Source organism: Vipera ursinii, assembly GCF_947247035.1.
Source record: "Vipera ursinii genome assembly, chromosome: 2".
NCBI lineage: Eukaryota > Metazoa > Chordata > Lepidosauria > Squamata > Viperidae > Vipera > Vipera ursinii.
The window spans coordinates 237,174,288-237,198,162 of NC_139513.1; the positions used below are offsets into that span (position 1 = coordinate 237,174,288).

The 23,875-nt window shown below is 39.0% G+C and overlaps 1 protein-coding gene across 2 annotated transcripts in view; it reads left to right on the plus strand.

The window, feature by feature from the left end:
- SYK (spleen associated tyrosine kinase) overlaps positions 1 to 23,049 on the plus strand; it is a 44,744-nt gene extending 21,695 nt beyond the window's left edge. Inside the window, exons 5-14 of one of the 2 annotated variants that reach the window (XM_083351245.1) lie at positions 275 to 362; positions 1,347 to 1,387; positions 3,488 to 3,556; positions 12,630 to 12,714; positions 14,200 to 14,377; positions 17,165 to 17,374; positions 19,908 to 20,094; positions 21,142 to 21,282; positions 21,711 to 21,823; positions 22,400 to 23,049. In XM_083351245.1, coding sequence (XP_083207371.1) covers positions 275 to 362; positions 1,347 to 1,387; positions 3,488 to 3,556; positions 12,630 to 12,714; positions 14,200 to 14,377; positions 17,165 to 17,374; positions 19,908 to 20,094; positions 21,142 to 21,282; positions 21,711 to 21,823; positions 22,400 to 22,472 — 1,185 coding nt within the window. In that variant the 3' untranslated portion in view covers positions 22,473 to 23,049. The remainder of the gene's footprint in view (positions 1 to 274; positions 363 to 1,346; positions 1,388 to 3,487; positions 3,557 to 12,629; positions 12,715 to 14,199; positions 14,378 to 17,164; positions 17,375 to 19,907; positions 20,095 to 21,141; positions 21,283 to 21,710; positions 21,824 to 22,399) is intronic. The other variant, XM_083351246.1, reaches the window with a different exon arrangement.
- The last annotated feature ends 826 nt before the right edge of the window (positions 23,050 to 23,875 follow it).

Genomic DNA, 23,875 nt, shown 5'->3' on the forward strand with positions numbered 1-23,875 from the left:
AGAAATGGCGCTTGTACTTGAAATGCTACAAATTCTTTCATGATAGCTTTCTAATCTTAATAAAATTGCTTATCAGAAGTTCTCATATTCTTATGAATTTTCCAATTTCCAAGAACTTTTCCTGCTTATTCATTGAAACCTGATATTTAAGTGGAGTATTAAGTAGAAATTATAATCCAAAATTATATTTTTGGGCTGCAACTAAAGATTTAATACCTTGTGCATGCATTTATTTTGGCTTAATTGCTGCTATTTTATTTCATCTGCATGACAGCTAGTGGAACATTATTCCTACAAAGCAGATGGACTTCTAAGGATAATAACAGAGCCAGTTTGTGATCCAGATTTTCAATCAAGAAGTAGTAAGTAGCTTATATTATTAAAATATTGAAGTCAAATCCATACAGTGTGAATTACTAACTTCTGATTGTGTCAAGATCAGGCAAATTCCTAGTAATAAAATTAAAAGTACTCTAATGTGTCATTGCTGGCATAATTAATTTTTCTGAAATACAGTTGCTTAAAAATATAGCAAATATTTATCGCATCAGTTAGAAAAAAACATCATTTTCTCTCAGTTTGGAGTGGTGAGACATGGTGTGGGGGTGTATGAGGGCAGAGGAACTTTTATGTACCAATATGTGATCCATTCCATCTTCAGCATGAAATTGTATCAGATATGAATGGCATATTCTTTTAAATGAAAAGCGTGCAAATATTTGAAAGAATTTTTTTCCTAGCACATTGCACAAATGAAGTGTGACTCTCATAAATATTGACATTAAAGTGACTTCTAGATAACTTGGCTGCTTTCAGGTTGTAGATCCATGTCACTAAAACCAAACTTCCACTAGGAGTGCTAGTAAAACAAAGTGCCCATGTTTTCACTATCATACAAAACCAACTTCTTCTTCATTTATAATAAACTGTAGTTAGTTTACACATCAGGAAAACCTGACATGATAAGATTTCTCTCCACTTGGAGCCAATTTTAGGGAGAGTTATTACATTTTGTTCCCAATTTGATAATTTGCTAATGATGAACTAATAATGAGGTTCTTCTACTTTTCAGCCTGTTGAAAAACTCTCCAGTAAATTGCGGAAGTACAAGATCCTCTTGAAAAGCAGACAAAAATTTGTACATAACCTTTTCTGTTCCAGAAAAATCTGTTCCAGGATCAATTCACATGTGCTCATTTGTTTACTGTTTCATTTTTTTAAAAAGGGAACTTGGTTTGTCTTTGCATGGAGATAAAGTTTCTACCTGTCTTTGCTCCTTGATGCTGATCTTAACAATAAGTCACAACTGATATTTTTATAGTAATTGATATATCTTTTTACCTTAGGGACATTACCCCCCAAAATTTCTAAGCCTCGCAACTCCACGGTAAGAAAATGCATTGGTGAAAACCAGTAATATTTTAAATAATATAAAGTATGACAATATTTAAGTGTTTAGCATGGTTTATGTATTTACTCTTGCTGGTTAAATAAGTTTCAAATTACATTTAATTCCAAATTACAAATAAGGTTGCAATTTACATTTTATGCATTTTCTTCAATATGTTTTGTTTTTTAAATGTTATATAATATTAATTTGTTAGAAGGCAACTATAGCACCCATGATTACTGAATATTCATATATGGGGTTTTATCTGATAAAAATAAAATAATAGCTATCATATTTTAAATTTTGAAACATCAATTCTGTTTTCAGAATAACTAATGAAGTAGTTTTAGATATATTAGTTTGCTCTGTAAGCAAGTGCATATAGGATTTGAATGCATTAGAAGCAGAAAATATAATTGGAGACCATGATGGTATTATATTTTTTAAAAATAATGCATGTGATAAACTTACATAGATTCATATAAGATATTTATTTTTATTTTTTATTTATTTTTATTTTAATTCCATTTATATCCCGCCCTTCTCCAAAGACTCAGGGGCGGCTTACAAGCTTAGCAGTAGCCTTCATTCTATGTATATGCCTGCGTATTAGGGCTTTCACACACACCCCAAGCGGCATTATTACAAAGTCAGCTTATTGCCCCCAACAATCTGGGTCCTCATTTTACCTACCTCGGAAGGATGGAAGGCTGAGTCAACCTTGAGCCTGGTGGGATGCGAACCTGCACTAATTGCAGGCAGCTGGTGTTACTTAAGGAGGCATTAGCCCACTGCTCCACCAAGGCTCAGTTTGAAGAAGCAGAGAAAATAATGAACCCAGTTCAATAAAGCTTTTAGTCTCAAGCATTAAACACCATTGGAAATTCCTGTCCTAGTTTGTAAGACTGGATTTTATCTTTTCCATTCACTTCAGTGCTAGAACACGCATGTAAGTGAAAATGATTGTTTTAACCTTGTTTGCACTAGTTAATCTTTTATCTTCTTATCTTAGACATAATCTATTAATTGTGATATGTCATCATATGACTGGTTGGTAAATCTGATCATTGTGCCTTATAAATTGGTGCTTTATAGCAGGGGTTCCCAACCCCTGTTCCGTGGACTAGTACTGGGCTGCAGCATGCCAGTAACTGGGCCTCACAAACAAGCAAAGACCCATCCACAAGGTGCAGGCAGTACACAAAACCACACACCCTCTGTTCCGCAGAAAAACCTTTCTCCACAGAACAGGTTCCTGGTGCCCAAAAGGTTGGGGACCTCTGCTTTATAGTTTAATATGATACTAACCATTTATGCTTATCTGCAAACATGTTTAAGCAAACTAGGCCTTAAATTTGTGTGCAGATGGCTATTTTTGATAGATTTGTGAAGCAGTTACCCAAGTATCCATGCCTGGAAGGAATGAATATGTATCATAAATTCCTCTAGGAAGAATCTCCAAAAACTTTGGTTTCACAAAAGCTATTTAAATGAATATTTCCATAGATGTATTAATTAGACCAAACTGATCAAACTTTTTAATTGATTACATGAGGATGGTGTATGTTACGAATAAATTAAATTCCATTTGCAGTATTCAAATATACAGAAAACAAATTGAACCATTGGGGAAAAGAAATTAAAAAGTTTCAACCCAGAAAATTTCTTAACATCTTTCATATTATTGCTAAATATATATAGGCATAAAGCTGTATTTCCCAGTTATAATCTTTAAAACTAGCAATATAGCAAGCTGACTACAAAGCTAAAAGTTCTAATTAAAAATGCACCCGTTGTCATAAAATCCAGAATACTTATAATATGCCATTGTAATCAATAAACCTGCAGATGAATAATTTAAGATCTATTGATTTTAGTGGATCTCTTTTCAAATAATTTAAAGTTTGAATTTAGCCAGAGTTTTAATGGAAGCAAACATTCACTTAACTTTAAAAATCAGTTATTACAATGTACTTCGCAAAATATGCTATACTTAGAACGGATCTATTGTGAATGGCTGAAAAAAATAAATATGGATTTTTTTCATATTTTCTTCATACATTTATTTATTCATTTGATATCCTTTATGGTTTCTAGACTTGGACAACAGGTGGAATTATCACCAGAATCAAATCATACACTTTCCCAAAGCCAGGAAGCCACAAGGTGCAATTAAACATGACTTTGTTAAGTCTTTCCATACATTTAAAAATTACCTTGACTTTGCTGACTTACAACCTTTTTGTAGTTTACCTTGCCTCTTGTTGCTAATCTTCTGTGAGCATCTAGCAACTTCCTTCAGCTTTGACTTCTTAATTTATATAATTAATCCATGGCTATTTTATACTTGGGCTTGCATTTTATTTGTTTTGAAATACAACAGTGATTTGTTTTAGAATAATTATGGTGGTTAGAATGAAAATAAATAAGTATTTTTACAAGCAGGTCTAATTTCTGAGACATGAAGCAGCCTAAGTTTACTGTCCTCTTCTGTGAAGTAATGTTAGCTAGACTGGAGTTAGCGTGACTGCAGGGCTTAATAGACCAACTCCCTTCCCAACCCTGTAGAGATACCAAAGAAGAGGACAAAGAGGAGATTAGATAAGAGCAACTTGATCTTGGCTGGGTTGCTTGGAGTAGAAAGAGTTGCAGAAAAGGTCATTGAATAAGCGTTGAGTCCTAAGCTAGCAGTCAGATAGGCTGCGCCCTCCAGATGTAGTAGCAGAAATGCAATTTCCTTCAAAGCTACTTAAGACTTCACCAGGAGATCATGACCCAGAGTTTATTTTATTTTATTTATTTATTTATTATTTTATTAGACTTATATACCGCCCTTCTCCCGTAGGACTCAGGGCGGTTCACAAGGTTTTTTTTAAAAAACAATACAAGAAGTTACAAAAATTAAAAACAATTAAAATGATTACACTAACCTTGAACTAAAAACCCCAATTACAATTAAAATACAATTAAAACCCCAGTTAATACTCTCAGTCCAGGCCAGAAAGCTCGAAGAGCCAGGTCTTCAGGTCCCGGCAGAATGAGCGAAGGTCAGGGGCAGTCCTAAGCTCTACAGGCAGCTGGATCCAAAGGGCCGGTGCACCCACAGAGAAGGCCCTCCCCCTGGGTATTGTCTGCCAGCAATCTTTTACCGGTGGTACCCTGAGAAGACCCTCCCTGTGGGAGCGCACAGGACGAAGGGAGCTTGATGCCGGCAGCAGGTGTTCCCTCAGATATCCCAGACCCAAGCCATTAAGGGCTTTATAGGTCATCACCAGCACCTTGAATCTCACCTGGAGGGCAACCGGAAGCCAATGCAGCTCTCGGAGTAGAGGTGTTACATGGGAGTATCGGGAAACCCCCATCACAACCTGTGCGGCTGCATTCTGCACCAGCTGGAGCCTCCGAGTGGTCCTCAAGGGCAGCCCCATGTAGAGAGCGTTGCAGTAGTCCAATCGGGAGGTCACGAGTGCATGAGTGACTGTGCGCAGGGCATCTTGGTCCAGGTAGGGCCACAACTGATGCACCAGGCGAACCTGGGCAAACCCCCCCTGGTCACGGCTCCTATATGGTCTTCAAAACTGAGCCGTGAATCCAGGAGGACGCCCAAGTTGCGAGCCCTATCGACGGGGGGGTAACACCTCAGCCCCCATCATTAGAGATGGAATGGACTGGTTAGTCTGAGATGCCAGTATGCACTCAGTCTTGGCAGGATTGAGACGAAGCCTGTTTCTCCCCATCCAGACCTGGACCGCCTCCAGGCAGCGGGACATCATGGCGAGGGCATCACTGGGTTGGTTCGGGGTGGAGAAAAAAAGTTGGGTATCATCAGTTTATGAATCCCTTGCCTATATAATTCAAAGCATTAGACTTATTTCTGCTACTTACCTCTCAAACTATAATAACTGTATGGGTGATTTTGATTGCCACTTTGTAATCTCTTTCAAGGCCTTCCAGCTTCCTATGTATGTGATATACATTAAATAAAATAGTTCATGGACCTCATTTGCTGTGGAAACTCTTCTAATAGAAAAATATTAGAACGATTTTATTAGAACGTTAACTATGTTGATAAGTTTAAAACAAACATAAGTATTGTATTTATTCACAGCCTATTATGAGAAATGAGTTTTATGCACTTTACATAAATGTTAGTTGTAAAGGAGATGCCTAATTTCCAAAACAGACTTACAAATGCTTGTTTCTTTTCCCATCAAATGGATCGTACTCACGTCTTCATAACTAAATAGGGAAAACTTAATTTATTTTTCCTCTCTCCTTAAATGTGTTAAAGTCTCATACGAATGAATTTCATATTTAAAAGTAATTCTCCAATCAATTCAGTTCTGTCAGTTTCAACACTCTCAGTTCCCTATTGCTAAAGAGAAAATCAAATGGTTTGGAGGAGACAGGAACATTAACGGATCAGTCATCTTACGTATCTCTGTTTTTCTCTGCTTCATTCAAAGTAGATTTTTTACATATTCCTAACAGATATAGGTACTTACATAGTGTGTGTGTGTGTGTGTGTGTGTGCATGTAATTTTATTTTTTAGATTGTAGATTTTTTTTAGACTTATATATAGTGGCTGGGCTCGGCCCGGGTTAAGCTCTGTCATAACTAATAAAGGATGTGTTGCTTTCTGAACAACTGTCTGTATTCATTCCTGCTCACCCGAGCCCATGACATAACAGTGGTGACAAAGGTGGGATCCTGCTTCACCGCCTGAAAAGGGCTGAAGTCAGCGAGGGGTCGGCAAGATGCGCTGGTGGGAAGAGGCATTTCCCCCCCTCTCTAGGCCGGCTAGTAACACTACACTAGCGGCCACATGCTCAGTGAGGCATTCCTGAGCCCTCAAATCAGGTTCCGTGAGCACCGGAATCAAAAGAGCTGCCGAAGGTCAGCAAATTCAGAGAGTTAGACATCAAGCATCCAGAAGATTGGCCGTCTTACCTCTCGCAGGTAGAAAACTATTTACACGCTAACCAGATTGCAGAGGAAGGCCTAAAAGCTGCCACATTGCTGTACGTTTGTGGACCAGCAACGTTTGACTTAGCTGAAAATCTCTTCGCGCCAATGCCCATCAAAGCCGTATCATTTGCAGATCTCAAAAGGAAGTTGACTGGACATTTTCAGCCGAAAATGTCAGAGATGGCATGGCGTTTTAAGTTTGATTAGAGAGTACAGCTACCCGGAGAGACAGCGTCAGAATTTATTGTGGGCCTAAAGCAGGCCGCACGCCTCTGCAAGTTTTTGAACTTAGAGGAACGCCTGAGAGACCGGCTTGTCTGCGGTCTCAGAGACAGAACATTACAGCAAAGACTGTTTGCGAGACCCAACCCCACCTTCTCAGAAGCTCAGGACGAGATCATGGCCAACGAAGCCGCCGGAGGAGCTGTGCAGACCGTACAGCCAACCAAAAACCCGAGGGTTGAAGATTCAGTTCATTCTGAGGTCGCCAAACATGCCAAAGAATCATCAGGAGATGAAGAACCCAAAGTAAACAAGCTCCAACAACAACCGAGTGCACAACACCGGAGAAGCCAGCAAAAAGAGAACGATTACAAGGCAATTCTCTTACCTAGATGTAAGGGGTGCAGAGGCAGCCATCTTTGCGCCAGATGCAGATTCCACTCGGCCATGTGTAGAGTGTGTGGAAGGACCGGCCATATTGCCATGGTCTGCAGGGCCCACCAGAGAGACAGGCCATCCAAGCAACAGTCGGAGGAGCCGGCTAGGAGAGGTACTGGGGCCCAGGGTCCATTTAGTGTGGGATTCTTCAATAGTCAGAGAAGCATTTGCCGCATTGGGGCTCGTCGCCCACTCAAGCCCAAACTCAAGCTCACAGTAGAGCTACAAGGCGTTCCTTGTATAATGGAGTTGGACTCCGGCTTGGCTGTATCCATCATTTCTCAAGACACATTCAACTGTGTTTGCAGGCACAGCAACAAGTGGGTTAAACTAAAGCCCTCTGATATTGTGTTAACTGACTTTCAGAACGCTAATGTTAAGGTTAAAGGGGAAGCCTTTGTACTGGTAAAATTTAAAGGGTTTCTGGGGCACCTGGATGTCATAGTAGTAGAGCAGACATGTCAAACACAAGGCCCGGGGGCCAGATCCAGCCCGTGAAGTGGTTTCATGTGGCCCGCGAAACCATCCTGGAAACAGTGAGGGAATGGCCCCCACTGCCTTGGCCCTGGCCCAGAGACCCTCCTTCTGCCAGAGACCCTCAGATCTGTCCCACTCCTGCCCAGGCCCCCATAGGTACCCTTGATGTAGAGCTGGCCATGCCCACCCAGTAGGCCATACGCACTCTAGCCACACCCACCCAGTAGGCCACACCCACCCGGCCCCTGAGGGCAACCGCAATGCTGATGTGGCCCTCAATGAAATTGAGTTTGACACCCCTGTAGTAGAGGGACAAAGAATGAGTCTTATAGGACTCGATTGGTTTGATGCCCTGGGCATTCAAATTACAGGCATTAACTGAACTCAGACAACAGACCTCATGACCGTTTGCGAGGAATTTGCAGATGTTTTTGAGTCAAATCTGGGAACTTATAAGGGGCCGCCAATTTCGTTCAAATTAAATCCTCTAGTTGTACCCATCAGAATTAAACCAAGGAGGGTTCTGTTTGCCCTGAGGCACAAAATCGATTCAGAAATCGATAAGCTCATGGAACAAGATGTTCTAGAGCCTGTTGATGGGGGGGGAGTGGGAAACTCCTATCATCAGCTCTCTGAAGCCTAACGGGGAGGTTTGTATATGCGCAGACTATAAATGTACATTGAATAAGGCTCTTAGTCAACATGCTTACGCAGTTCCTGTAGTCAGCCATATTTTGGCTTCGTTGCAAGGGGGAACTATTTTTGGTAAACTCGACTTAGTGCAAGCGTATCAGCAATTGCCTATTGATGACGCCACAGCCGCAGCTCAAACAATCGTAACTCACAAGGGAGTATTCAAAGTCAAGCATTTACAGTTTGGAGTCAGTGTGGCACCAGGTATTTTCCAAGGGGTTATGGAACACACACTTAAAGGTATTCAGGGATTTTGCCCCTCTTTTGATGAGTTCTCATTGCTGGAGAATCCACTGAAGTATTGGCCAATAGGCTCAGGGCTGTTTTACAGAGGCTTCGCGATGCAGGCCTCAAATTAAAGAAAACCAAATGTAGTATTGGGGTTTCATCTATGGAGTTTTTGGGGTTCCGTATCGATGCTAATGGAATACACCCCGCAGATTCAAAAATGAAGGCCATTAAAATGGCTCCAAGGCCAAAGTCAAAAGGGGAGCTGCAGGCGTTTTGGGGCCTCCTCAATTTTTATCACACATTTCTACCTCATAAGGCTGCCATAGCAGAGCCCCTACACAGGCTGTTTGATAAAAAAAAAAGCCCCATGGAAGTGGTTGCCCTCGCATGAAAAAAGCTTCCAAACCTTGCAAAGTCTCTTATCTGAAAAGTCTACTGTCACTCATTACATTGAGTCTAAAAAAGTTTGTCTTGCATGTGATGCACCTCCCTACAGGGTGGGGCAGTTTTGAGCCACGTTGAGAGAAATGGGAAATAAGTTCCCATTGCCTTTTATTCCAGAACCTTATCATCTGCTGAACGTAATTATGCCCAGATTGATAAGGAAGCATTGGCCATAGTGGCAGGTGTTAAAAAATTTCATGATTATTTATATGGAAGGGAATTCACTGTCTACACAGATCACAAACCTCTTTTGGGGTTGTTTAGAACAGACAAACCAACTCCTCACATACCTTCACCCAGAATGTTAAGGTGGTCCATATTTTTGTCTGCATACACTTTTAAGTTACTTCATAAACCAGGGAAGGAAATGGGCCATGCAGATGGCCTAAGCAGACTGCCACTGCCACTAATGGAGCCTGACCCTGCACCTGCTGCTAAAATATTGTCTATTCAGGATTTACCTGAATTTCCTCTTCACACTGGGGACATTGCTGCTGAAACTGCCTCAGATAAAATTCTGAGCAGGGTATTGTCTTGGGTATACACGGGGTGGCTGGATAAAAGTCCAGGATCAGAATTCCAAAGTTATTTTGTCAGGAGGCATGAGTTATCTGCTCACAAGGGCTGCATTTTATGGGGCAACAGAGTCGTAATTCCCACCTCATTGAGGGATAGAGTCTTACAATCTCTTCATGAAGGCCACCCTGGCATTGTAAGGCTGAAGGCCTTAGCTAGAAGCTACCTTTGGTGGCTGGGTCTGGAAAAGGCTGTAGAGGATCAAGTTCATGGTTGCTATACTTGTCAGCAATCTCAGCCTGAAATGTCTCAGGCCCCAGTTCACAGGTGGGAAGAAACACATACGCCCTGGTCCAGAGTTCACATTGATTACGCTGGGCCTTTTCAGGGACAACTTTTCCTGATAGTTGTAGACAGCCATTCCAAATGGCTGGAGGTCACCCCAGTTCCTAATATGACTACTGCTAGGACCATCCAGGTGCTGAGAAAACTCTTTGCAACACATGGGTTGCCTGACGTTCTGGTTTCTGATAATGGGTCTCAATATACTGCTGCTGAGTTTCAAGCTTTTCTCAGGGCTAACCTCATCAGACATGCTATATCTGCACCATTCCACCCTTCGTCAAACAGACAAGCCAAACAGATGGTAAGGACTACAAAGGACGCACTCAGGCGTATTATCACAGGTGACTGGCATCACAGACTGGCTGATTTTCTGTTCTGCCAGCACTCCACTCCCTGCACTGCTACAGGTAAAAGTCCTGCTGAGCTTCGTTGGGGGAGACAGATTGCATCCGGACCGCGTGGCAGCAGAAGCCTCCAGGCCTTAGCCCCTGAGGGGGTTGCATATGGGTGATCTGGTTTGGGCCAGAAACTATGAGCCTGGGCAATTGTGGGTTCCTGGTAAGGTAACCAAGGTGTCAGGGCCCCTATCTTATGTAGTGGGGTTGGAGGGGGATCGTCAAATAAGAAGACATATTGACTAATTAAGGAAAAGGTTTCCAGAATGGTCATTAAGTAAGGACCGTAGCATAAGTCCCTCCAGAGGCCCTCACACAGACACCCAGACCAGCCCACACCAAGACCACCAGGGTTTCCCCCCCCCTCAATAGAAATGGATTCTGGGGATATACCAGGGAGCTTGGAGGTGCAACATGGACCCCCTGATCTGGCAGACCAGCTAAATCTCAGAAATCGCTGCGCTTATGCTACAGAACAGGCTGACTCTGGGGTGGGCCAACCTGCTGAGGCCAGCCAGAGCATGTCACTTCCCCTAGACAACAGAGCACAAGGGGACTTGGGTCTATCCAGCCCACCAGGTAAGCTGGTAGATCACAAAGTGGGGGGAACCCCAAGGCGTTCATCCCAGATACACAAACCTCCGGCATATCTAACTGACTATGTTGTTAAATGAGTATTGTAAGTGTTTGACAAGCCTCCCTACCTGTTGTGATTCAGGGTCAGCCTGTGGGTTCGGCAGCCGGGTCGGATGACTCAGACGAGGGGGAGGAGGAGGGTGTTGAAGACGAACTTGCTGATGATGGCTTGGAGGCTTCGCAGAGCCCCCAGCCAGACCCCTCTTACTTGGTGGAGACTCAGCTGCGCGAGCCCGACAGTGCAGATGAAGAGGACCCACAGCTGGCCCTGTTCAAGGACGCCCGACGCAGGAGGCAGACCAGTAGAAGCAAGCAGAGAAAGGCTGTGGGACTCCTCGGAAGGAGGCACAGGGAGGCCACGCCCTGAACTCTAATAAAGGGAGTGTTTGGGGAAGGGCTGGTTGCTGAAAGCAACCGCTCCGTTTGAGGATCAAAGCTCCGGTATCTTGTTTCATGTTTTGTTGTTTGTTTGTGTAATAAACTTGGCAGACGTTTTCCAGCCTCAGACGCTTTCCAGCCTCTGCCGTTTGTACAGGGGTTGCCTTTCTGCAAGGCCGGTAGCAGGCTGGTACAGAACACTACCATTACCTACAGAAATAAGGGTGATTTGAACCGCCTGGGGACACACATTTTTACTGAGACATTTTTTAATCTTATTGAAGTCACGTCTGTAAAGGTCGTGTTATAATCACACGGTATGTAAAGGCACCGTTACTTATTATTTGTATTTTGTGTTATTTTGTATGTTGGTTATTGGGAGTGATCAATAAGCCTTGACTGTTGTCAAGTTGTTGGGGGAATTTAGTTTGGTCTTAGGGGGAAGGAGTGTTATGTACTGAGCTTGTGGTATCACACCACATGAGTCAATGTCTCTCCTGAAACCTAGACAGACCATCTCCGGCCCTGTAATTGGTCAACCTTGGCAGGAAGCATGGGTTCCATTCTATTGGCTGCTGCTATGGGGTTTGACTCTATAGGGTTAAGCTCTGTCATAACTAATAAAGGATGTGTTGCTTTCTGAACAAATGTCTGTATTCATTCCTGCTCACCCGAGCCCACGACATAACAGGAAGGAAGGAAGGAAGGAAGGAAGGAAGGAAGGAAGGAAGGAAGGAAGGAAGGAAGGAAGGAAGGAAAGGAAGGAAGGGAAGGAAGGAAGGAAGGAAGGAAGGAAGGAAGGAAGGAAGGAAGGAAGGAAGGAAGGATGGATTTTATGGCCACCACAATTGTCTATTGCATCACTTGTTTATCCTGGTACATTTGTATTTGTCAGTTTTCTAGTGTTCCAAGCAAGCTTAATATGTTACATGTTAATATGTTAATCAGCTTTTCATTTTTATTCATTTGTATAAAAAAAGCATAGATCAATGGTTGGGAAAAACAATAAGAGATATTTAGGGATAAGTTTGTTTCAAATAATGCTAGACCAGTAAATTACATTTATTTCCCAAATTACTGCTTCAAAGTCCATGCACTTTTGAAGAATGGTTTATAAAATGAAAAAATAGCAGTGAAAATATAAAATATATTGGAAGAAAAACACTGAGCAGTTCTTGTTTCAGTGGACATGGGATTCCAAAATAAGATCTGTGGTTGTGTACAATTGAAATATAAAAGTGTTATTTAATTCCTTCTTTAGGAAATTATTTAAAATATTTGTAGAAATCTTTATGTTTTTTCATTGTAAGCCTTGCTTTACTGCCAAATGTAAGCAGCAAATAACTTTTCAAAAATTTAAGTAAGATTTGCTCTCTTTCTTTAACTCCGCTTGCATTTTGTTTTTGCTTAATGTTTGTCATGTAATTTTCTTTTTAATGTTGTCTTTCTCTTTGACCCCAAATGATTGAAATAAAAAAATCTGTTTCTGTCACAGCCATCTTTCTCTATTCCTGCCCAGAGAGATGATTCTGCACTACTTGCAATGTTTAACAATTATGCACCCTCGTGGGCAAAACCAGGTATGTAATGATTTTGTATAATTTCTGATAATGTCTAAAATACAGGCAGTGAAGGTAACTATTTACAAGTTAAAATGCTTATTTATTTCACTGCAAACAAGTGAAATCAATTGTTCAGGTCTCACATTGGCCTAAGATTTCTACACACTGATTGAGATATATTGGTGCTTTGTATAACTGTGGACCAGACTTCTCCAATTTTTCTCTTACTTAGTGCCTGGAAAAAATGCTAGACTTCACTTTATTTATATATCCAGTTTATATAGCCATCCATCTATCCAATAAACTCTGGGCAGCAAACCAGATAAAAGCAAAGATTCCATTAAAGTCCAAAAACCTATAAAACTGTATATAAACTATGCTGTGGTGGCACAGTGGTTAGAATGTCGTATTGCAGGCTAATTCTGCTGACTGCCAGGGGTTTGATCCTCACCAGCTCAAGGTTGACTCAGCCTTACATCCTTCTGAGGTCAGTAAAATGAGGACCCAGATTGTTGGGGGCAATAGGCTGACTCTGTAAACCACTTAGAGAGGGCTGTAAAGCACTGTGAAGTGGTAGATAAGTCTAGGTGCTATTGCTATTGTTACTTCATATATCCATGCCAAAGCTCCAGTGCTGATAACCCAACTCCAGTGCCTAGGAAAAGAACCAGGTCTACACGACCTTACGAAAGGGCAGTAAATAGGGGCTGTCTTAGCCAGCGTAGCTAGCCTTTTCGATCTTTTGTTGTTACTTTTTGCTAACTGGTATAAAAGCTTCCTTACATTTTGTATCTAACATGGCCCTTCCCAGTAGAGTCTAAAAGGGACTCTAGCCTCAATAAATACTCCAAATAATTTTCTATGGCTATAAATTTATTTGGTCAACGTCAAAAAAGACATTTGCTCTTTAACATGGAATCCAAGGAAAAGGCTTTGTTTTGCCTATCTTTCTTTCCATTCCAAATTATTTTGTAATACTGGTTGGAAACCACACCCAAGACTCTAGTAGTTGTCTTTAAATCACATTCACATTGATGAATATTTTTTTTCTTCCTTTGGAATAAAATAGCTTATATGTGGAAATAAAATCAGCAATAGCAACAGAAAGACTGACTAATTGGGATAATTTATAACACAAATGTATTTTTATAAAATTTATCCAAGAAATCCTTTGCCTATTTGTCAGAAATTGGATTAGTCCAGCATTTGGGTGTTCCTCATGAAAATACATTTTCTTTCTTCTAATTCCGTCTGATTTCACAAAGTTTGAAACTATACGTGATTCATTAAGATGTACAAAAGCAAATGAAAACCATATGCATGAAATAGCATAGCAACAAAAGCATTATAGTGCAATGCCAAAGTTCAAACTAAAATATAATTATGATTATTTCAAAAAAAGTGCCTCATTTTGAGCTAATATTTTGACGTTCATATTTTAAATTTAATAAGGACAGATTACAAATGACTATTGTAATAAAGTAATTTCTGTTCATTTAACAGGTGAAGAGAGGGAACCTTTGCCTATGGATACAGAAGTTTATGAAAGTCCATATGCAGATCCAGAAGAAGTGAAAGCTAAAAATGTCACCCTTGACCGAAATTTACTGACTTTGGAAGAAAAAGAACTTGGTTCTGGTAATTTTGGTACAGTAAAAAAAGGCACTTACGAAATGAAAAAGTAGGTTATTGTTCCCCATCTTTATTTGTCTAGTATCCTCTTCTTTATTGGATTTTGATACTGTTCTTACAGTAATTATTACAAAAAGTTTGTATGAAACCCTTTATCTTTGTTGTTGTTGTTAGCTGCGAAGTCGTGTCCGACTCATCGCGACCTTATGGACAACGTTCCTCCAGGCCTTCCTGTCTTCCACCATCTTCTGGAGTCCATTTAAGCTCACGCCTACTGCTTCAGTGACTCCATCATGCCACCTCATTCTCTGTCGTCCCCTTCTTCTATTGCCCTCGATCTTTCCCAGCATTAGACTCTTCTCCAGTGAGTCCTTCCTTCTCATTAGGTGGCCAAAGTATTTGAGTTTTAGCTTCAGGAGCTGGCCTTCTAAAGAGCAGTCAGGATTGATCTCCTCTAGGACTGACCGGTTTGATCGCCTTGTAGTCCAAGGGACTCGCAGGAGTCTTCTCCAGCACCACAGTTCAAAGGCCTCAATTCTTTGGCGCTCAGCCTTTCTTATGGTCCAACTTTCACAGCCATACATTGCAACTGGGAAGACCATAGCCTTGACTATACGCACTTTTGTTGACAGGGTGATGTCTCTGCTTTTTAGTGTGCTGTCTAGATTTGCCATGGCTTTCCTTCCCAGGAGCAAGCGTCTTTTAATTTCTTGGCTACAGTCCCCATCTGCAGTGATCTTGGAGCCCAGGAAAACAAAATCTGTCACTACCTCCATTTCTTCCCCATCTATTTGCCAGGAATTGAGAGGGCCAGATGCCATGATCTTGGTTTTCTTAATGTTAAGTTTCAACCCAAATTTTGCACTCTCCTTCTTCACCCGCAACAAGAGGCTCTTTAGTTCTTCTTCACTTTCTGCCATTAGAGTGGTATCATCTGCGTATCTTAGGTTGTTGATATTTCTTCCAGCAATCTAAATTAAGTAGTTCAATCGAATGAATATTGTTCATTTGTTATAACTTTCCAAAACACTTGGTAATTTGAAGTGAATATAGAGTTGTTCCCATAAACAATAGTTTATTACTTTAACGTAATGAAACTAAGTCACAGATCTTTGCACTGGAATCCAGTTCTATAACAAAAATCTAGTGTGTTACCTTTAAACCAAAGACTTTGGCAGTTTACTATCTCTGAGCTCAGTCAGAAGTTCCACTAAGTTTGCTTACCAAATTTCAGGCTGAATCTTCCTTATAAATATGGATATAATTGTATCCTTAAAATTCAGTTTTGTATATGTTTATACAGAAGTTTCATTTAATTAGCCTAGAAAGAATACTTTGGATTACAGTTTAGCATAACAGTATTCTTATTTAAATGTATTTGTTATAATTTGTTCATATGAAAATTAGCATTTTAATTTTAATCTGGTAAAGTATATAATTAACAAAAATGTTTTCTTTGCCCTTTCTGTTGGGAAAAATGTTATATGTGCAACTTATATTTTATTATTATTATTATTTTTTGTAACAAAACAATCTTTAATTTTAAAAAATCAAAAGTACAAACTAAGAAAGAAAAGAAAAATCTAATATATTATACTTATCAATAGACATTGAATGAATTCACTACTATAACAGGAATATTACAAGACGTTATTGTAACATATCACAGAATCTGTGCTATAGTAACATATATTACTGCATCCTTTGATTGCTAGAAAATAATCTGTTTTGCATTTTTTCAAAAAAGATTGGTCATACATTTCTGACAACCATCCCTTGATATCTTCCATTTTTTTTAAACGTAATTGTTTTGCAACCCACCACCACCCCATGCTCAATACAACCACAATTCTTGATAAATTCCAAAACTTCAACATTATATTAACATATTTTTAACATTTGAAAATGTACCCATATATCTATTAATATACATTAATACACTATCACAAAAGATACTAAATGATCATATTACCATATTCATTTTGATGTATGCCGATTGGTGTACATTCAAAGTGACAATAAAGTTGTTGTTATTGTGGTTTTTATTAGCATGTCTTCGTTAAATGAACATATAATCAAATATTAGCTTTCATGGGTTAAGTTTGGCAATTATTATCTATTCCCTTTGTGCTATTTTCTATGGCAAGCTCTTGAAACATGTGGCAGAAAAGATTTCTAGGAAAAGTAGTGGTGAGAAATCTATGAGCCATTTTAGGATGTAAATTGAGTTGTGATAGGGACTCATGAACATCTACCTCTTTGGGGAAATTCTATTTTGAAAATTGATGATAAATAACTTAATTGGAAAGCTAAGATACAAGATGGATCATGATATAATGGCTAGTTTAAGGATTTTCTCCAACTTCAAATTGAATTTTGGCTTCCCAGTTTGCAACAGTGGATGTGTCTTCAATTTAAGAATGTTTTTAGGGATCAGTATGGACGAGGTGCTTTGGCTGCCTCAAAGGCACCTGAGTTGCTTTCTTGTGTGATGGAATCCATTATAGAAATAACACCTATAGCATACTGTATCTCTATCAAAAGTACAAGAAAAATTTGAAAGTGGACTCTTCTGGAATATTTCAAACATAGATTAAAGAATGGGAACTTCTGATAAAGCCACAGTAATGGCCTATGATCTTAAAATATTAAAATGGTATCTACAGATTTGAAATTAAGGCTGATTCTGTTTGGAAAATGTCAACAGAGCAAAGCAAGTGAACTACTGCTGGCCAGCAAAATTTATTTTAGGATAGAAATAGGCCACCTCATTTCCAGCCATCTGCCCTTCCCCTAAACTTAACATAATTCTGTTTTCTTGGAATTTCTGTTATAGAGGAAAGAAAACTGTGGCTGTGAAAATTCTCAAAAATGAAAGTAATGATCCAGCAATAAAAGATGAACTCCTAAGAGAAGCAAATGTAATGCAACAACTTGATAACCCATATATTGTCCGAATGATTGGGATATGTGAAGCTGAATCTTGGATGTTGGTAATGGAAATGGCTGAACTTGGCCCCTTGAATAAATATTTGTTAAAACACGGGTGAGTTGACAGTAAGTTGGCAAGTTTTGACCAATAATGGATGGAATATAAATTGATAATTATAATGATCGCTGCTCATTGGAAACTGCAAGTTATATGAAAATAACAGTTTTTGTAATATCTGGAAATTGAAATTTTGAATACTTCAGAAATAAACTTTTCCATAACAGTGACATTTTCAAAATTAACATTTTATTCTTCAATTTACATTGAAGGCATATATACAGCTTTGTGACAGACCACTGAATTTTACTACAAGTGAATTTACTGAATACAAATATACATATATTCATATAAAGGATATATATTTTGGCTTGCCATGCCTGCTTACCTGAGTGCATGGTTGCGATTTTTGCTGAATTTAGTATTCCACAAGTACATTTGCAAAGCATGGAAGTCACTGCAATATAGAAATGTCACAAATGTAAATGATTTAGTCTGTTTAGGCCAGATGTGGGGAACGATGGCCCCTTTATGACTTGTGGACTTCAACTCCCAGAATTCCTGAGCCAGCCATGCTGACTCAGGAATTCTGGGAGTTGAAGTCCACAGATAGAATAGAATAGAGCTGGAAGGGACCTTGGAAGTCTTCAAGTCCAGCTCCCTGCTTAAGCAGGAGAACTTATACCATCTTAGACAAGTGACTGTCTAGCCTCTTCTTAAAAATCTCCAGTGATGGAGCACCCACAATTTTTGTTCCATTGGTTAATTGTCCTCACTGTCAGGAAGTTTCTCCTTAATTCTAGGTTGCTTCTCTCTTTTTTCAGTTTCCAACCATTGTTCTTGTCCTACCCTCTGGTGCTTTGGAGAATAACGTGACCCCCTTGTCCTTGTGGCAGCTCCTCAAATACTGGAATACTGCTATCATGTGTCCCCTGTATCTTCTTTTCTTTAGACTAGCCAAAGCCAAGTCCTGCAGCCATTCTTGGTATGTTTTAGTCTCCTGGCCTTTGATCATCTTAATTGCTCTTCTCTGAATTTTTTCCAAACTCTCAACATCTTTTTTGTGATATGGTGAACAAAATTGACTGCAATATTCCAGGTGTGGTCTTACTAGGGTTTTATAAAGCGATACTAATACTTTGCATGATCTTGATTCTATGCCTCTGTTTATACAACCCAGGATTGTATTTTTTGGCTGCTGCTGCATGGTTCAGTAATCATCCACTAGGACTCCAAGGTCCATTTCACAGTTACTGTTTTTAAGCCAGGTCTTGCCCAGTCTGTACTTGTACCTTTGATTTTTCTTGCCTAAATGTAAAACTTTGCATTTCTCCACATTGAAACTCATTTTGTTGGACAGGACCCATTATTCAAGTTTGTTAAGATCTTTTTGGATTCTGAGTTTATCTTCTGGGATGTTGGCTACTTCTGCCAGTTTGGTGTCATCTGCAAATTTGATGAGTTCCCCTTCAATTCCCTCATCTAAGTCATTTATGAAAATATTGAAGAATATTGGGCCTAGTTCCCCACCCCAGTCTACATCATCAACATGGGTTAGGACGCTGAGCTTGTCAATCAAATGGTCAGCAGTTTGGCAGGTCGAAACCTGAGTGCCACGTAACAGAGTGAGCGCCTGTTACTCGTCCCAGCTTCTGCAAACCTAGCAGTTCGAAAGCACGTAAAAAATGCAAGTAGAAAAATAGGGACCACTACGGTGGGAAGGTAACAGCGTTCCGCGTGCCTTTGGCATCCAGTCATGCCGGCCACATGACCACGGAGATGTCCTCAGACAAGCGCTGGGCCTTGGACAAGCGCTGGGCCTCGGACAAGCGCATGTGCGGGGGAACCTTTACCTTTTAATTGTGATATTGATTGAGTATATATTCTTGCTAGGACAAGCCAGTATAGTTCTGGGAGTTGAAATCCACAAGGCATAAAAGGGCCTTTGTTCCCCACTCCTGGTTTAGGTGAACCTTTGATCTCTGCAAAGTCTACTTTCCAGAAAATCTCTATTTAATGGTTGGCATTTGCTTGTAAACCAACTAAGTCAAGCTTTTCAGGGCACATTCCAAACATTTGTTAAGATCAGGACAAAGAAATGACCAAAGAGAAGAAAATACTAATTTTATTTGAATTTAAAAGATTAGTTTAAAAGATTAATTTAACTAGTATATTTATTTCCTGTATAAATAATAATCAACTGTCAAATCATAATTGTCACATTAGAATTTACAATCCATTGACAATTTCTGAAGGTTTCTGAGACAGTACAAGACTGGGAGGAAAGTATTCCACCTCTGTTCTAAACTATGTGGATGCTACATGGATATAATAAAAAATTAGCAATAATGTATGAAAAAGAATGAATGCATAAGGACTATAAATTAGTCCTTATTAAGCAATTAAGTTGGAATATTTATTCAATGTATCTGTCAACCTCCAGCTTGAGTATCCAAATAAAGTCCAGGCATGTAGCTGCCAAGTTTTTAATCTTGACAGTATCATTAGTATCTGCTCTCTACTGGGTGGGGATAAGGAATGAAGAATGTAAAAAGAAATAGGTTTCTAAAAGTCAGGTTTGATTTTGCAGAGATGTCACAGAAAAGAACCTAATAGAGCTGGTGCATCAAGTTTCCATGGGAATGAAATATTTGGAAGAAAATAATTTTGTACACAGAGATTTAGCTGCAAGAAATGTGCTTCTGGTTACACAACATTATGCCAAAATCAGTGACTTTGGACTTTCAAAAGCTCTTGGTTCTAATGATTACTACAAGGTAATTTTTCCATCCTTTAACATGTTTTAAGATTTTTATCATCAAATGTCAATGTGAACTGTGATGTCACTATAATTCGGCTCTTGTTCAACTTTATGCCTTGCACAAATTTGTTGGGAGAAAAGAATTGAATAGAACATTTCTTCCTGTATTTAAGTTTTTTAAAGCCCAGTGAAATTATGCTTATTTGTTAAATGTATATGACTTGTTGGGGAAAACATTTATCAGGACATCACAAAAGCCATTGCTTAAACATTACTTAAAATTTATATAAGCTGAGTAAATCAAGGATCTAGAATTCACTGGACGAATTCTAGTATTTTTTCTAATGGCATCAGTTTCTTTATAGTTAGGGATGGGCCAGATGCTTCCTGTGAAATCCACCTCATTCACTCATGGTCCTAGAAATATATTCTAGAAATATCAGGTAGTGAGCATGCCTGGCTGAGGAATTCTGGGAGTTGAAGTCCACAAGTCATAAAAGGGCCACGTTTGAAGACCCCTGGCCTAAAACATTCACACTCCCAGCGAGTCTACCCCTTTTTAAAAAAGCATTTTATAGGCTATTCCTACTATCTACTATACAGTATTGCCCAACTTCCTCAGCTACCCATACCAAATAATTAGAACGTCTTCTAAAAAGCAAAGTATTCTAGCCAGATTCAGATAAGATTGAATTCTTATTGAACACAGAGAAGATGTGGAGATTGGCAAGTTTTGCTTGAACAGCAACTGAATATTATAAACATTTCTTCTATAGTACCATTAACTGATGATGGTTTTGTTCTTATAACAATTTTGCTAATGAGTATTAACCTGATATTATATAATTTATTTTTTTCTTTATTAATTACTGTTACTGTTTTATTGCATAATAAATCTATTTTATAAATAAATTCTGTAAACCCTCTGGGTTGCAACAACAAATTGTGGTTCATTGAACAATTAAAATGGAATATGTTTTCTGATTCTTCTATAGATTGTGCTTGATAGATATAATACACCAATGTATTTTACTGTTTTCTTTAATTTTGGGTGTCATTACAGGCAGAACATCATGGCAAATGGCCAGTTAAATGGTATGCTCCAGAATGCATGAACTTCTTCAAATTTTCTAGCAAGAGTGATGTTTGGAGTTTTGGTGTGTTAATGTGGGAGACATTTTCCTATGGGCAAAAGCCATATAAGGTAAATAAACTTTATTTGCCATTATTAAACTTTCCTTTTTAATTCCAAATCATAGATTTAAAAATAAACCAAGATGTAGATGCTATTCAAATGTCTATTACAACAGGGCTTTTCAACCTTTTCACCCATTGTACCACTTTTAGGATATGGCAACATCCGAGTACCACCAATTGCCTAGCTCCAGCCATCTCTCGCTTAGGCTTGTGCGGTGCTGCCACCAGTTCAGCTCATTCCCCTCCCCCGCTACCACTTTTCTAGGATGGTCGCATACCACCTGCCAGGTGCCAATGTACCTCAGGTGGTACCGGTACCACTGGTTGAAAAGCCATGCATTACAATACTTCTTTGTGAGAAAAATATTTCAGAAATTGTGATATTCTTATTTCAGTTGAAACCAACGTCTCAGTTTTCTGTGTCGTTGGTTGTAGGGTATGAAAGGAATTGATGTTGCACAGATGATTGAAAGAGGAGAACGACTGGAATGTCCAGTGGGTTGCTCATCTGATATCTATGAATTAATGAAATTGTGTTGGACATATAGGTAAGTATTCTCATATCAATAGTTTCTTGAAGCATAACCAGCTCATTGACCATAGTTAAATGTTCCATCAAAACCAGCATATACAGGCATTCCTTGCTACCTGAGTTTGGAATTCTTTAGCAGATGAGAAGGGATACACCCCATTTTTCATTGATCACAACATAAATACCAAGATTTGATCTCTTGGTTATGACCACCATCCTGACTTTTTGACTCATTCTTTGTTTCAACCTTCACCCAAGAGATACCCTTCTTTTGGAACTATCTGATAGTATTGATAAGTAAGAAGATGAAAGCAAAATACAGATCACGACTTTGCCTAGATTTGTGATCCTTTCCTGTGTTTCCAAAATGTCATTTTGTAATGCAGTATTTTGCTGGCTGTTTCTTGCTAAGTGCTGAGAAACCACTATTAAGTTATCTGATAAGGATAGCAGTTACACAATAAGCTGTCCTGAAGCAAGAGAAAGTGCTGGTAAATGTTGTTGTTAAAGAGATAATATATTGACTGTAAATTGCCAGACAAATAATAAAGAGTCTGCTTGGCTACAAAAATATTTTTCTTCCTTCTTCCAGTGTTGATGATCGGCCATCATTTTTTACTGTTGAATTAAAGCTGCGCAACTACTACTATGACATTGCTCAATAAATCTATTGTGGAATTGCAATGAAGACATCCCAAGAGGCAGATACAAAATTTGATTCTTCAAATACGTTGCAGAAGTACCATAATGCACTCCAGAAGAATCATTGTGAAAAGACCATTGCTATAGAATTACGTTGCTACTTTTAAAAAAAAACTTGCTAGTAGCTACACTAATATTTTCAAATTGAGCTATTTTGATGTTCAAGGATCTGGAATTAGTTATATTTGCTTAGTCTATTTTAAAAAATGGATTTTGTTAGGTTGCTTTCTGTCTTGGTGTTCAAATGTACCATCTTTTATGATATCAAAAGAATGTTTGTATTCATCATTATTGCTGTTAAGAGAATCGGATACTTTCACTTTTGAAAACTCAAAGCAGAGACTGGTTTTAAATTAGAAATGAGCTAATAAAGTTAGAAATAACAGATCATAGCTTTAAAACATATGACATATATATATATGCAAAACAAAAACTATATCCTCACTTCTGTCAAATATTCCCCATTAGTATTTATTATTTTGTAAAATATAAACATCTATTAACAAAATTGGCAAATTATTTCATACAGTAACAACAGATCCCTATTATTGTTTTAATCTTTAAGGTTTCACTTATTAAATAATAAAAGTAAAAAAAATAAAAAGTATAGATGAATTAACATCAGCGCTTAACTTCAGTCTTTTGTATCATATAATCAAAACTCTGATGGGCTCTGGGAACACCATTTATTTAGGTTACTCTATATTAAAACCTTAATTGTTTAATGAGTCAGGCTTGTCTCCTGGAGTACTGCTCAGTATCTCCATTTATTTCCAACAATAACTCATAATTCTTCCTGGGATAATCATGCAATTTTTCTTTTATCCTCTCCTTCTGCTTTAACCTGTCTTTCCTCTGTCTTAACCCTTTCTTCTTTTTCTCCATCTTGACAAACAAAGTCATATTTTTTATTCTATGCTCAAAAGGCAGTGAGCCTTTGTTTGGCTCAGGACTGAATAATCATTTTTTGCATGGTATTCTTACTGTCTTTAGATCCATCATCTGAACTTGATTCCCTCGTTCTTTCTCAGTATCAATATACAGTATATGATTGGAAGGACCATTGCTTTAACTATTCTGATCATTGTTGTCCTCAAATGTTCTCTGAAATATCCTTACCCACTTGCATCTAACCATAATACAAACATATTCTAGCAACTTCTTTATATATGTGTTCCTGTGATGTCTTTGTCTTGTCCCCAGCCCATTGATGAGACAGGCTTAAGTTGTTCTTATCCATTATGTTTTGTATCTTACAGGGAGAGGAACCCCCTAGTCCAGGGGTCCCCGACCCTGGGTCCATGGACCGGTATTGGGCCACGGCTACTTAGGAACTGGGCCGCGCAGCTGGAGGTGCGCTGACAGC